This window comes from Mustela nivalis (genome assembly GCF_964662115.1).
Source record: "Mustela nivalis genome assembly, chromosome: 2".
Taxonomy (NCBI): Eukaryota; Metazoa; Chordata; class Mammalia; order Carnivora; family Mustelidae; genus Mustela; species Mustela nivalis.
Genome location: NC_139021.1, coordinates 18,030,366 through 18,045,757, shown reverse-complemented (window position 1 = coordinate 18,045,757; position 15,392 = coordinate 18,030,366). Strand labels below are relative to the sequence as shown.

At 43.7% G+C, this 15,392-nt stretch overlaps 1 protein-coding gene across 2 annotated transcripts in view; it reads right to left on the bottom strand.

Annotated features, from left to right (window-relative positions):
- HAS2 (hyaluronan synthase 2) overlaps positions 1-15,392 on the bottom strand; it is a 34,159-nt gene that overhangs the window by 14,917 nt on the left and 3,850 nt on the right. The window contains exons 1-2 of one of the 2 annotated variants that reach the window (XM_082719427.1): positions 5,636-5,668; positions 3,942-4,568 (exon numbers count right to left, since the gene is read on the bottom strand). In XM_082719427.1, the coding sequence (XP_082575553.1) occupies positions 3,942-4,568 (627 nt within the window). In that variant the 5' untranslated portion in view covers positions 5,636-5,668. Of the gene's footprint in view, positions 1-3,941; positions 4,569-5,635; positions 5,669-15,392 lie in introns of those variants that run through there. The other variant, XM_082719426.1, reaches the window with a different exon arrangement.

Sequence of the window (15,392 nt, the reverse complement as noted above, 5' to 3'; positions counted from 1 at the left end):
GGGTGGCTCAGGTCATGATCTCAGGGTCCTGGGATCAAGCCCTACATCGGGCTCTGTGCTCAGTAGGGAGCCTGCTTCCCTCCACCCCACCCCCGCCTGCCTCTCTCCCTACTTGTGATCTGTCAAATAAATAGATAAAATCTTAAAAAAAAAATTAATTAATCATAAAATTGTCTCCTCTAATCTTCCCCAGTAGAAAATGTTTATGCTTAATATGTTATTTTGTGCCTGGACAATCCCTAATACACACATCAGGGGATGATGATAGTTACACCTCGGTCACATGGTTACCAGTGGCCACTTAGGTTGGAAAATCCATGTTCGGTAAAAAGACATAAGAATAAAGAAATTACATAATCTAGATATCAAAGTACAACTAAAAAGTCTTCTGAAATTGTTAATAAGTAATAAACAAACAACATAAAAAGGAACTACAATATAATCTGAAAACTATTTCAAAATAGGGGAAATTAGAAAGGTCTATGCTGGGGGCGCCTGGGTGGCTCAGTGGGTTAAGCCGCTGCCTTCGGCTCAGGTCATGATCTCAGGGTCCTGGGATCGAGTCCTGCATTGGGGTCTCTGCTCAGCAAGGAGCCTGCTTCCTCCTCTCTCTCTCTCTGCCTGCCTCTCTGCCTACTTGTGATCTCTCTCTTAAAAAAAAAAAAAAAAGAAAGGTCTATGCTGTCAAGTATCAAATTTGAGAATCTATAGGTCAAGTATTTGCTGCGGAGGATTTTAACTTTGCTCATTGTGCTTTTCCATATTTTTAAATACACCGCCATGTGTTACTATACTAAATTAAAAAGCTAATAGAAGTACTATTTTGCAAAAGTAAGACAGACTTTGCCCTACCTTACTTAAGCCATATGAGACAGATCTGTCTCTCTTTGGAAGAAAAAAAAGTTCTTTCCAGAAAACACTTTGATTCGAAATTCAGAAAATCTTCCCCATTCTCCTCTTTTATTTCTCATTTCCTTCTTTTCTCACTTCATTATTTATGTTTTCCTGTATTCTTTATCTCTGAAAGCAGCCACTAGCATCCTAGGTGAATTTGCTACTACACTGGCTTTCTCCCAGCTAAAGCTTCTCTCTCTGTATTCTAGGTTGGTGTTAATTATTTGAAAGGCTTTAGGCGGAGACGACCAGACAGGAGAGCTGAGACAGGTGGAGGGACAGGCAGTAGAGCCTTGCAGTGGTGGAGATCAGAGGGAACTGCTCCAGAGTACCCAGGCGCATATGCAGAAAGGTTCACCTTGAGACAGGAGGTGAAGCTGGGAACCCTTGCGACTGTGAACAAGGAAGAGAGAAGATGGCCTTGACAGCATTGAGAAGCAGTACCTTTGATTTTCTCTTGTAGGAGGCAGGGCTATGTGTTAATAGCTAAGGAGGAAGTTTGGGTAGGTGCTGGGAGGGCGGTGAAGGAATGAAATAATAGGTCATGAGAGCAATAGGCAGGACAACTACTCAAGGTCAAGTGGAAAGAGAGCTAACCAGTGCCCAAGACCCAGCTGCAACCAGAGGAGACCAATCACCTTGGCTGCATCTGCACAGCTAAGCAGTGTCTTCAGCCACGTTAGCAAGCCTGTGTGTGCTGCCCCAACCCTGTGTTCTCTTATGTGTGAGCACCTGCTCTTCCCATTCATTCACTTAAATGCTTAGTAGCCAACCTCCTTTAACCCCCTCTCCTTTGTCTTTCTGCTTCGGCTTTGCAATGCTGGGACCCTGGGTCACTCAGAATGGATGGTGAGAATGTGCTGGTTTGAACCATAGGACATTTCCATTTTTATAGGACACACACGATTAAATATCCAGGGATGGAATGAGGGATGACAGCATGGAATCACCTGGATTCCGAATGCCAGAAGGTTTTCAAATACCCTTGTTTGAGAGCATAGAACGGGCTGAGAATTCCAGCAGGATTCAGGGTCCAAGGGAACAGCTGCTGCTTGGGTCAGTCTCTCTGGAGGCCTCAGCCTGATGGAAGGAAAGTTCTCGAACCTGATTAGGGCTCTAGCAAGAAGCCTACTCTAACATTTCACAGTTTGTCCTGGTCAGGCATAGTGTCAAGTTGTCAAGGATACAAACAAAATTCAAAACAAGAGTGAAGGGAGAAGGGATTTGGGAAGAACAGGCTTAAAAAAAGAAAGAAAGAAAGAAAGAACTCACAATGACATCTTGATTAGAAATGACAAACATAGCAATGGTTTTAACTAGAATTAAAGGCAAAATATCAAAACATGCTTCTTCATTTTAGGCCCAGAGCTTCAGTCTTCAAACCCTCTATAAATTCCCCAGCCATCCCATCACTTCCTTTAAAAGGGTCATTTTAGGGACCCTGGCTGGCTCAAGGCAGTTAAGCTTCTGCCTTCAGCTCGGGTCATGCTCCCAGGGTCCTGGGATCGAGTCCCATGTCTGGCTCCCCCTCCTTCTCCCTCTCTCTCTCTGCCTGCTGCTCCCCCTACTTGTGGGTGTGCGCTCTCTCTCTCTCTCTCTCTCTCTCTCTCTCTGCATCAAATAAATAAATAAAACCTTAAAAAATATTTATTAAGATAAGTTAAATAAAAGGATAATTGCCTCCCGTCTCTGGGCCTGACGTTGCATTATGAAAATACATAAAAATGTCCCGAGTTAACTAAAAAGTACCTCAACTGTGACCATTCCAGAAATTAGGAGACTAGGAGAAACTAGAGAATGAAACTATATCAACTCCCCAGAAGATGGTAATACGCAGACTGGTATGAACTGAAGGGAAAAAAAAAAAAGGTACCTCAAAACTCTTCAGCTATTAACCAAAATTTACCCCCATGGTAATCCCAAACCCCTTATGAGATTGGTTTATTCTATGCAGGAAACTGAGGCTTGGGGAGGTGGTCGGTCCCAGTCGAGGTCGTCCAGCTAGCATCAACAGATTCTGAAGGCAGTGTCCATTCCCAACCCATGACACAGAACCTGTCATCCCACTGCCCATGACTTTGTGGAATCAAGGCCCCTGAAGTATATGACAGTTCTTCTGAAAAGTAGAATTTCACCTATTAGAGGATGAGAAGGGCATCCCAACGGATTTTCTTAAGTCAGAGATAGGTCTCCCTTTTCCATATCATCATGGCCAAAAACCTGACAAAGTATCTGCAAGACAGTTGCAACGAGCAAATTCACAGGGACCGTACCAACATTCTAAAGAAAGCTACAGTGAGAACCAAGAGGGGAGAAACCCAAGGGCGAGCAGTCAGGGAATTAATGACAGACACAGCCTGTCTCATTTTCATGAGAGCAAACACCATCACAAATGCTTTCAAAGGTCAAGTGCAGTGAGTGAGGTAATGCTGTTTGGGGAATGAAATAAACATTACTTTGGTTTTGCTCTGGGAAGGCTTTTTTTTTTCTTTGTCTGTTTGTTTTTCTCTTTTTTCCTTTTCTTTCTGTCTCTCAGTTTTGAATTCTTTACCCTTTTAAATCAAAATCATTCTCACCACCCCCATTTTGCCCGGTCTCTGTGAAAAACGTTTTTATAGCCATCTCTCAAGCCTGCAGATTTTCTCAAGACCCTTCTGCTCGGCAGACACTATTTTCTTACCAGGCTGGAGATTTTAAGACTGTGGAAAATGACGTTGGATTTGTCTTGGCAGAACCGAGGGGGCAGAGAAGGTGAGAGAGGGAGGGAGTAGGAAGGAAGGGTCTCCTGTTCAAAATAATCTTGATTTCCAACCCATAACACTGCATAAGTTAAGCATTTTCGTAGATAGTCTTAACAGTTACACAAGATTTTTTTTTTCCCCCTCTCTTTCAAAATGTGCTTTCAACAGTCAGGCTGTTTTCAAATGAACTGAAAGAAGTACTGTGTTCAGAGAGACAAGGATGGGCTATATAGCACATGCCTGGAGAGATACAAAAGCTGCTTTATTTAAATGTATGTTTGCCCTGGCAGGAATTCGGAAACCCACCTGTACATAATCCACACTGCGTCCCAGCGCTCTGAAGGCCGTGTACATGACTTCTCTTTTTCCACCCCATTTTTGCATGATGCAAATACTTTTGTTGGACAGGACCAACTGGGTGACATGTTGCGAGCTTTCTTTATGCGACTCCTCCGTCTCACCAGGACCTTTCTCGTGGAAGTTGTTCTTCCAGATGTAGGTGGCTGATTTGTCCCTGCCCATGACTTCACTAAAGATGTCCATCATATAGAGGTCGTCTTCCGAGTTCCCGTCTATGACCATGACTACTTTAATCCCCGGGTAGGTCAGCCTCTTCACCGACTGCAAGCATTTTCGTAAATAGTCTGGATCTTCTTGATACGCAGCGATGCAAAGAGCAACACTTTTGTTCAATTTAATGGGTGTTTCTAGGGATTTTTTCATTTTTCGGTGCTCCAAAAAGGCAAACAGGCTTTGGATGATGAGGTGGGATGCTAAAAAGGCACCGTACAGTCCAAAAGAGAAATAGTAATTATCTGTTTGGATAAATTGGTAGCCGACGATATAAGCAGCGGTGATTCCGAGGAGGAGAGACACTCCGAACAGCGTGGTTCCAATTATTCTCAGGATACACAGAAACCTCTCACAATGCATCTGGAAGAAAATCAAATGATACTGCTGGTTAACCACTCTTGTCCCCTACTTGCTGTAAACATGGCATCATGGGGAGTATTGGGCTAGAAGCACCCGAGAGCTCCAAGCTCACTTTCCTCACTTAACCAGCTCTGTGACTTTCTACCGCCTCAGTTTTCTCATCTACAAAATAGGGATAAAGATGCCCTTCTGGTAGACCCCAGAGGGCTGTTTCAAGAATCAATGGAGGTGATGGTGGCAAGGTGCTACTGGAAACCATAACGTGTCAAAAAAAATATGTCAAAGTATTCTTTTTAGCATGTTAGATCACTTACCTAAGGATACACTCTACATAGGAGGCCACAGCTAGGTGTAGAACCTAATTGTTCTAGAGAGCAAGGCATTCTTTCTTCCTATACCACAGGTCCCCCCTACCCCCCAACACTGACCAGTGAAAAATGCATTGGAGATTTTGCTAAATTTCATCTCCTCTCCAATGCAAATCCCTCAGCTCACACCCTCTCCATGCAGCCATCCAAGTTTGGAGATCTGGATTCTAGTACTAACTCTTCCAACAATTAGCTGTGTGTGACCTTGAGTCGCTTTACCTCTCTGAGCCTCAGGTTTTTTAATCCGTTACATGAGGGAATTTAGACTCCAAATCTCTGCTGACATTGAAAGTTCTTTAAGCCTGGGCACCCGGCAGATACATCTCTCAAGCCCCTGTAATTCTGATTTGCACTCCCCAGAGGCCTGGGGGGTGGGACTAGATGCTCCAATCCTCTAATCAGAAGTCTGTTTCCTCCAACCACCAGCACAAAAAATCCTGAGGATCAGAAATCTTACTGTAACACAGTCAGCACACAGTAAGTGTTTATAGAAACCATTCATAAATTAAGGAACAAACAGCAACATGCTGTAATATATTAGACTTGAAACACATTTCAGCTTTTAATGGTAGCCGGTTGTGTATTCCTCTCTATAGTTTGTGTTATCTCCTAATAAGACTTTGAACAACCAAAGTATAGGAGGAAATTTTTTTTTTTAATTTCCTTTTATATCTACAAAGCTAAACATACAAGAGTTACCTGGCATGTGATGGCAAGGTTTCCCACGTACCCAACAATTCTCCGGTCAACAGTGCTTGTCCCATGATTTAATTCAATTCTGACACCATCTCCCCCAATAGCATCAGACCCCACAGGACTGCCTGCATCTCCACAACTTCAGAAACCAGTCCCAAATCCAGGGGGTGACCTGTACTTCTGATCTACCAGTTCTAAATAAGAGGTTCCCAAGACCCACCCACCTTGGGTTTGTTTAGTTTGCCAGAGCGGCTCACAGAGAACTCAGGAAACCAGTTTATTCACTAGATTCCTGGTTTATTTTACGAGGAGCAGCAGCCAGCAAAAAAGGTCTGAAGGAAGGGCACGGAGCTTCCATGCCTCTCCAAGAGCACCACTCCCCCCAAATCTCATCGTGTTCACCAGCCCAGAAGCCCTCTTAACTCTCCTCTTCTGCGTGTCTATGGAGGCTTCATTATACAGGCGTATCTGATTAAATCACCGGCCATTGGCAACTGAACTCAATCTCCAGCCCTTCTAGACTCCCCAGAGGCCTGGAGGGTGGGACTAGATGCTCCAATCCTCTAATCAAATGGTTGGCTCCACTGGCAGCGAGTCCCCACCCTTAGACTGTCTAAAAGTCACCCCATTAACATAATAAGACACCTCTATCTTCTCACTTCAAAATACCAAGGGTTTGGGGCACCTGGGTGACTCAGTGGGTTAAAGCCTCTGCCTTCGCCTCAGTTCATGATCTCAGGGTCCTGGGATCGAGCCCTGCATCTGCTCAGCAGGGAGCCTGCTTCTCCCTGCCTACTTATGATCTCTTCTCTCTCTGTCAAATAAATAAATAAATAAAATCTTAAAACAAAACAAAAACAAAAAAAAACACAAGGGTTTTAGAAGCTCTGTGCCAGGAATAAGATGAAAACCAAATATATATTATCTTACTATAAGCCATGATAACAATCCCTCACCCCGAAGTTCATGTCTTCCTCTTCCAATAATGAACTATAATGAAAGATGTCACTGGTGTTTGTAAACACGGCATCCCCATCTTCAATCATTCACTCTGACTTCGGGGTTTTTGTCATATCTATATATAATTAATACTTGACCTTTTTCTTGAATTCAACCAGCTTTTGAAAGCAAAATAAATCTATTTTAAGTGGAAACTTAAGGTAAGCAATGATCTCTTCAAAGTCTCTGTTTTCCCACTCCACGTTGACTTAAAATTGAATGCCCACCCAGCACCTGGTATGATGTTGGTTGCTACCCGTTGTGTGGCCAACACGTCTCCCAGATCCAAGAGGCATCATTTATAGTCCAGTGCCTGTCATTACACACTGAGGTGGTCCTGAGTGGAAACACATTGTGCTTTGAGGAAACTGTATGGCTTCTCCATCAACCGTGTTCCCCCTCCTAAGCACAAGATGGCTTGGGGTGGCTGGCTCTGGTGTTCCAGCTTTTGGAACCCTGACATGGGCCACTTCCCATAGGGACTTGAGGGCGGATCTCCTGCCGTCTCTCTTTTCCTTCCACAGGCTCGATGCGCATACTGACAAGGTCCCCGGGGTTTGCAGAGCCCAAAGATCAAGGAATCTTGGTTTTTGAACAGCCACATGAAAGGGAGCGAGACACCAATTAGGAAGACCTGCCTTGGACGCTCTGTTAGCAAGAATGAATTGCTGAGTTTTGTTTTTTTGCTTACCCACTACGAATTTTGAGTTCACTTCACTCTAACTAATAAAACCCAGGTAATGCAAAGCAGCCTGGAGGGCCAGGATGCTAGCTTGTGGACATTATATTCTTTCGTCAAGAGGAGATAATAGTATTTGTCAAGGCCCCTTCACAGAGCTGCAGTAAGAAGCCAAATCAAAACCAACCCTTATGAAAGGGTTTTAAAAAACCCAAACCATGACAGTTTCAAGTATTGGCTAACAATTAGGAAGCTAAAACAACATACACAGATGCTTGTTCCCCTTCCGGCACTTAACTCAGGACATCAGAGGCTGATAAAGGTAATCTGAACACAACGGAAAATTCTCGGAGCTGGGGAGCGGTGAAATGGTGAGTTCCCAGTGGAAGGCAAGAGAGCACAGCATCCCTTGTTAATTAAAACAGCTGACAGGATGCTGAAAACTCCCACCGGGCACCTTAACTAATGCTAAAGGTGCACGGAGCCCCAGACTTGGAACTTGTCATCTCCAAGATGTGAGTCATTCTCACAAGAGTGAAAAATTTTAAGGGGACTACAACACTCTGCCAGGGAGAAGCTGAAGTGTGTGTTTCGCTTGTGTTTAACATCGCCAGAGCCAGCAAAAGAACTGCCTGCCATTCTTTTCCATTATTCACAGTTTCCTTGCTTTTATCAGCACACGCGGACAAAGAGCGTTTGCAGAGCATCTGCTGGCCACAGCTGAAGTGGGAACACCCTCTTACATCAGAGGAGTCTCCAGAAGGTCCCTTTGAAGCCTGGGAAAAGTTGCTAGTAAACTGCAGCAACACAGTTAAAAATCGAACCTTTCTATTTCTGCAACATATTGTACTGCTGCCCGTTAGGACACATGCAGCATGTCGGTCCGGGCCAGAGGGCACAAGGCACATTTCAGAGCCAGCTTTACTGAGATGCATTGATCTCCCAGGAGGGACACACAGTGTGTGTTGCTTTATAACCCCCCCACCCCGCCGCCCCCCAGGGCAATTTCATAGATATGGGCACCATATGTGTGAGACTTTCTGAGTCTGAGACAATCCTCAATTCATATACTCTGTTTCATAAGCAAAGTCTCCTTGTCAGACATATGGCTTTATTGTTAAATCGGAAAATATGGTTAGTTCCATCCTGGATCGTAAGAGTTTATTGCTACATGGAAAAAGGACTTAGAAATCACCTTCTGTAAGCATTTAAAGCATAAAACTTAAATCATTATTATTATTTTTTTTTTTGCTCAAATCAAACTTTAATTGATTTTTAGACTGCTATTAGACCTGATACCAGTTAATTCACTGAGTACTAGTCTTCACAGTAAATTCTAAGCTAAGCCAAGTGTTAACGAATTATCTTGATGTACCATAAGGTAAGTTCCGCAAAGTCGACAGATTTTTTTTAATCTATTTTCACTAATGTGCCCCAAGGCCATAAAACACTGTCTGGCTTATAGGTGGTATTTAGTAAATATTTGCTGAGTGAATGGTTGTAACTTGACCCATCAATATTGTCACTGGCATCATTTTTCTACCAGCTAACATTCCCCATTCACTCTTTCCAGGCACCAGGGCAAGTCTTATCTGTTTTGTTGAGTAGCATAATCCTATTTACTCTTTCTTTTTTTTTTTTTAAGATTTTATTTATTTATTTGCCAGAGAGAGCTAGCGAGCACAGGCAGGCAGAGTGGCAGCAGAGGCAGAGGGAGAAGCAGGCTCCCCGCCGAGCAAGGAGCCCGATGTGGGACTCGATTCCAGGACGCCGGGACCATGACCTGAGCCGAAGGCAGTCACTCAACCAACTGAGCCACCCAGGCGTCCCGATCCTATTTCATCTTAACAGCTTTAAATGGTAAATGTATTCTCAATCTCATGTTACAAATAACTTCTACAAAGGACGAGGAAACCCAGGACTCTCCAGTACAGAAGTAACTTGTTCACAGTCCAAAAACCAGGGATAGGATCCGCAGGGTAGCGTAATGCCAGATTCAAGAGTTCTCCATCAATATTTGCTGCATAGATTTGACTCCTCATGATGCAACAGGCACCATCCCTTTGTCTCTGGCTAATATAACATGCTGTGAAAAGAAATTTTAGCGATGAACCTCAAAAACTCTTTTCCTGCTGTTATGGAAAATGGGGAACTGACAGGTGCAGATACACGATCAACCAATACTCCAGGAGGATTTCAGGGCTCCTATACTCTTCTATGTGGACGCAGCCAAAAGTGACATAGAAATTCGTTATCCCAAAGCAAGCAGCCCAAATCCTGCTTTCCCATGAGAAAGGCACTCCTCCATTCACTGTTCCATCTGTAGAGCAGAGAGCAGCTTTGCTGTTAGCTCACATACCCCGAGCTGGACTCCACACGTCATTGGGTATCAGAACCTTTCTCCCCCTTAACCTGTTATTAACCAGAAAGTAACATGGGATGAGCTAGAATGACAGCTGCTCCCACAGCACTAGCGCCATGGCAAGAACTGTGTTCCCATAGCTTCACAAAGGGGTCCTTATGTGGGGGATGTGGGAGAAGAGGAAGTGAGTTCAATGATTCGTCAGCATCTGGGAAAGGCTACAGAGATAAGCGCCAAGGGATTCCTCTTCCCAGAGGTCTGAGCTTACCACTTCCTTCTAAAATGATTCCTCTCTCTCTTCACTCCCTGTTCCACTCCCCAGATTCTACCTGATTTTCTAACGAGCCCTGTGTACACTCTGGCCACAGGGCCTTGATGATCTGTCAACTGTGTGTTCTTGTACTCAAAACAGGGTCCGCCACGTAGTAGGTATGCTGAGTAAATGAGTAAGTCCTTTTGGAGTCAGACGGTCAATGCAGAATAAGAACAGGTTCCTTTCCTATCTTTGCGGCAGGGGCGATGGGTATATGCTGAACCCTTAAGGGTACCCCTCATCCGGCAGGATTTTTTTTCTTTACTTTTGAATGATTTTTTGCCCAGCTATCTAAATGTAATGGTTTTAAGGAGTACCAGACCAGCTGTAGAAGCCCTTATGATAATAAAGTTAGAAAAGGGCAAATGGCCTTCTGAAAGCATTTCCAGAAATTGCGAGTTACAGTCTGAAGAACTTACGAATTCAGGGGTCAAGTCTGGGGCACGGGGCATACTGGTACTCTTACACTACTTACTATCTGTTGATCCATATACTGTTTTGAGTTTGGTTCTAATGATGTGTGTGTGTGTGTGTGTGTGTACTTGTGTGTTGCACACATGCCTACACATCTCTGGAACCAGACTGAACTAGGCCAGATTCAGGGCTCTTCCTTTTAATGGCAGGGTACACACTGAACCAGTTACGTAATACCTGACATCGTAAGTTCCTCCATGTAAGATAAAAAGGAAATAATCATGCTGACTTCACAGATTTTTAAATTAATAAGAGAACACATTTAAGCACATAAAAAAAAAAATGACCAACAGAGCTGAGCGAGGTTAGCCCTCTGCCACTTGTTGTCCTTCCGCTAACTACCCCATCAGCCTGACTCTCCTTCCCTCTGATCCACTGTTAGTTAATAAAGGATAAGCATGGCATAGTGAGCACAGCTGGACTGGGAAGAAATGGACTGAAGCCCAAGTTCTGCCTCGTATTAGCTCTCTGATCACCTGAGGGTTCCTGTGAATGAGCCATGTGTCCTTAGACAATCAATACCCCTGAACTTCAAATTCTGGGGACAGGGTTGAAACTTTATTTTCCTATCACAACTGCCCACAGCAGAGTGTCTAGGTGGATGAACGTATGTTGCAAAGGGGACGTGCTCTTCACCTGGGAGGAGTACAGAGAGTAAATTCCTTTTGGTATCGGTCTACTCCCTGTGCCTAATGGAACTTTTTGTGGGCTTGCTGTAAGCAGGCAAGGAATATATATCTATATCTATATATACATGTATATGGATATATATATATATATGGATATACATGTATATGGAGATATATATATATATATATCCATCCATCCCAGCTTCTGTGAGATACTAATAGCTTTAATGTCCTAATGTAAAGAAAGAGTAACTTAAATCATAAAGTACACCTGCCCCTCTTTCTCATCATATTCCATAACCCACGGAAGACTAGATTGCTGTCTTTTTAATTTGTAGCCAGTATCTATACCTATAGAGCCCAAAAGGAGATCCGTAAGGAATATTTCTTTAGCGGGGGCGCCTGGGTGGCTCAGAGGGTTAAAGCCTCTGCCTTCGGCTCAGGTCATGATCCCAGACTCCTGGGATCGAGCCCTGCATCAGGCTCTATGCTCCCTCCCGTCTTTCGCTCTCTGCCTACCTGTGATCTCTGTCTGTTGAATAAATAAATAAAATCTTAAAAAAAATAATATTTCTTTAGCAAATGCACTGCTCAAAATCACATCTCATAAACAGCTGAACTGGCTCTGGAACACAGGTTTTCTTAACCCTTAACTTGTTGTATTGCAGGGGGTGGGGGCGGCCAGGCCTGCAGTCATAGGTAGAACAATTAGAATTGTGGTGAAAAAATAATGAATACTGTTATGCTAAAAATAAATAAATTTAATTAAAAAAAAAGAATATTAACTTGGGTGGGAGATCCTAGCAAGGAGCGTGGAAACCTGCTTCTTTGTCATGTAAGACATACTCTGCTTTTAGCCATTTGCCTGCTAAGGGTGGGTTAGGAAGGCATGGTGAGCAGAGAAAAAGCAGGGGTTCCCAAATTTTCCCTGTACATCCACATTACTTGGGGGGTCTGTAAAATCTACCCATGTGCGCCTTCCACAACAACCTGTGTTCATTGGTATGGAGTGCTGAAAGGGCATCAGTAATTTTCAAATCTCCTTAAGTGATTCTTATTGCAACAAAGTTTGGCAATCACTGGGTTAAAGTCTAAGAAATCTTCAATGATTTGTTTGCATCCATCCGCATCCCTCCTGTACTGCCTCGGCCACTGTCCTCAACCAGAAATCTGAGGAAAAAGTGCCCCAATAGAGCCTCTCAACAGACTTCATATTACAGCACATTCCCCTCTGGGACATATTAGAGCACATGACCCTCATCTTGTCCCCTTCTGACCTCCTCTCCCTCTCTGGCTTTGAAGTTGGCCTTTGTCTCTCCAGTCCCACTGCACTGATCCTAGCAGAGACCCTGGAGCCACACTTGTAAGGTTAGGCAATGGGCCTCTCCAAGGCCTTGACACTCCATCTGTGTCTGGATCCAGAGCTCCGGGTTTCAGATTTCTCGCTGTTGGTACCATCAGTACTGATAGATCACTCCCAGGATGCTCGTTCTCCCAACTGCCCTATTGGTTCCTGAATTTCACCATCATAAACTTCATCCTGAAATTCAACATGGCAAAGGGGAAAGTTTGCAGAAAGACTTGGCATGAAATCTTCCTTCTGTGTTCCTCCTCCATTGGCTCTTGGGCACAATCTTCACGGGTCAGAGCCCCAAGCAGCCACAGGCACCACAAATGCCAAGAATCCTAGAGAAATCTTTTCTCATCTCTCTCAGATGTGGCTTCTCCTCAACGCTGGCCCCCATAAAATTCGACTAGTCCAGCTGCAGCATAGACCAGTTCAGGGGGCCTTATATTCAAGAATTATTGGATTTTTTTTGTTTAAAGATTTTATTTACTTGAGAAGAGTGTGAGAAAGTGCATGAGAGGGAAGAAGGTCAGAGGGAGAAGCAGATTCCCCATGGAGCTGGGAGCCCAATGCAGGACTTGATACCCGAACTCTGGGTTCATGACCTGAGCCGAAGGCAGCCGCTTAGCCAACTGAGCCACCCAGGAACCCAAGAATTAGTGGGTTCAATGACATTCACACTCCTCTCTAAACACTGTGACTTTGACTGAGTTGCTTCATCATTCTTAGGCAAGGTTCCTTTAATTACAGAATCTTCTTTATGGGGGGTTGGGATTAGACATAATGTATATAAAGTATCTAATTCAGTGCCTGATACATATTAGATGTGATAAATAGCAGTTATTATTTTTTTTTAAAGATTTTATTTATTTATTTGACAGAGAGAAATCACAAGCAGACGGAGAGGCAGGTAGAGAGAGAGGAAGGGAAGCAGGCTCCCTGCTGAGCAGAGAGCCCGATGCGGGACTCGATCCCAAGACCCTGAGATCATGACCTGAGCCGAAGGCAGCGGCTCAACCCACTGAGCCACCCAGGCGCCCAATAGCAGTTATTATTTTACTTTTTTATGGGCCCCATTATATTTTGCCTTACACTACGGTTATTTATGAAGACTTCTCTGAGTATATTTTTTGTCTGACAAATTCCATTAAAATGCAAACTGCATCTTATTTGTTTTTTAGAACTTTCCAGTAAAAATTATGCAGTTAAGAGGCAGTCTTTTCTATTTTGTTATTTAAGTTAAAAAAATATACTTAAGGGGCACCCGGGTGGCTCAGTGGTTTAAAGCCTCTGCCTTCAGCTCAGGTCATGGTCCCAGGGTCCTGGGATCGAGCCCCAAATCGGGCTCTCTGCTCAGCAGGGAGCCTGCTTCCCTTCCTCTCTCTCTACTTGCTTCTCTGACTACTTGTGATCTCTGTCTGTCAAATGAATAAATAATATCTTTAATATATATATATATATATATATATTGTTGAATTATTAGCTTCTCAGCTAGGATTGAGCCGACATCTGGCTCCTTACTCGGTGGGAAGCCTGCTTCTCCGCACCCTCTGCCCCTCCCCTGCTCACTCGTGCTCACTCTCTCCCCTGAATAAATAAATCTTAAAAAAAAAAAAAGTAACCACATTATATTTAATGTTGAGTCCTGTATCAGTAACATCTTCCTAGATTGTGAGGGGCACCTGGCTGGCTCTGCCAACAGAGCGTGCAACTCTTGATCTTCGGGTCATGAGTTCAAGTCCCACCTTGGGAGTAACTTGGAAAGACAGATTGTAGACAAGGCTATACACACACACACACACACAGAAACTCTATACATCTGTATACACTGATGACATTCAAAATATACTTGAATAATTTAATGTCTATGCACCGGGATGATACTTATTCTATGCAGATCACTGCTAGAGAGGAAAGGATTAAAACCAAGTTAGGGAGGAAATGACTTTTCTGCAGGGAGCTGTCTCCCCATTCAGCTGTCACACCTGCCACTGGCTTGGTCCTTGCACCCTCTTAGTGGGACACAACCAGAGTGAATTTGAATTAAAAAAAAAAAAAAAAAAAAAACAGAAGCCAGAAAGGGACAGTGGAGTTTATGTTCTGTTCTCCAATTACATTAACTCAGCAATCCCACATTACGCAAAAGCTGAGAAGCTAATAATTCAACAAACCACTTGTTCTTAGATTGAAAAAAATGTAACTGTGTAAAGAAGTCAAGCGGTAAAAGGCACAGCATAGGGAAAACGGTCCATGGTACTGTAATACTGTCCGATGATGGGGGGTTGGGTAGTCACACCGGTGGAGAGCATAGCGAGAAGAACAAACTTGTTCCATCACTGTGTTACACACCTGAGACTAATGTAACGTTGTGTATGAACCACACTTCAATTAAAAAAAATGTAACACTGTAATATAACTTGGCCAAAGGGGCCAAGTGACCCATAAGGGCTTTCCCCACAGTTCTAATAATAGATAATAAATAAATCCATGAGCAGTCTGTGCCTAAAATTTCAAGAAAAAAAATTGTCTTAGGGGCACCTTCGTAGCTCAGTTGGTTAAATGTCTGCCTTCGGCTCAGGTCATGATCTTAGGGTCCTGGGACTGATTCCCACTTGAGGCTCTCGGCTCAGAGGGGAGTGTGTTTCTCTGTCCCTCTACCCCTCCCCCACCCCAGCTCATGCTCCCGAACTCACTTTACGTGAGATCTTTATTTTTTTATTTTTATTTTTTTTAAAGATTTTATTTATTTATTTGACAGAGAGAGATCACAAGTAGGCAGAGAAGCAGGTAGAGAGAGAAAGAGGAGGAAGCAGGCTCCCTGCTGAGCAGAGAGCCCGATGCGGGACTCGATTCCAGGACCCTGAGATCGTGACCTGAGCCGAGGCTTAACCCACTGAGCCACCCAGGCGCCCACGTGAGAGCTTTAAAAAAAAAAAAATTTTTTTTTAAAGTTTTA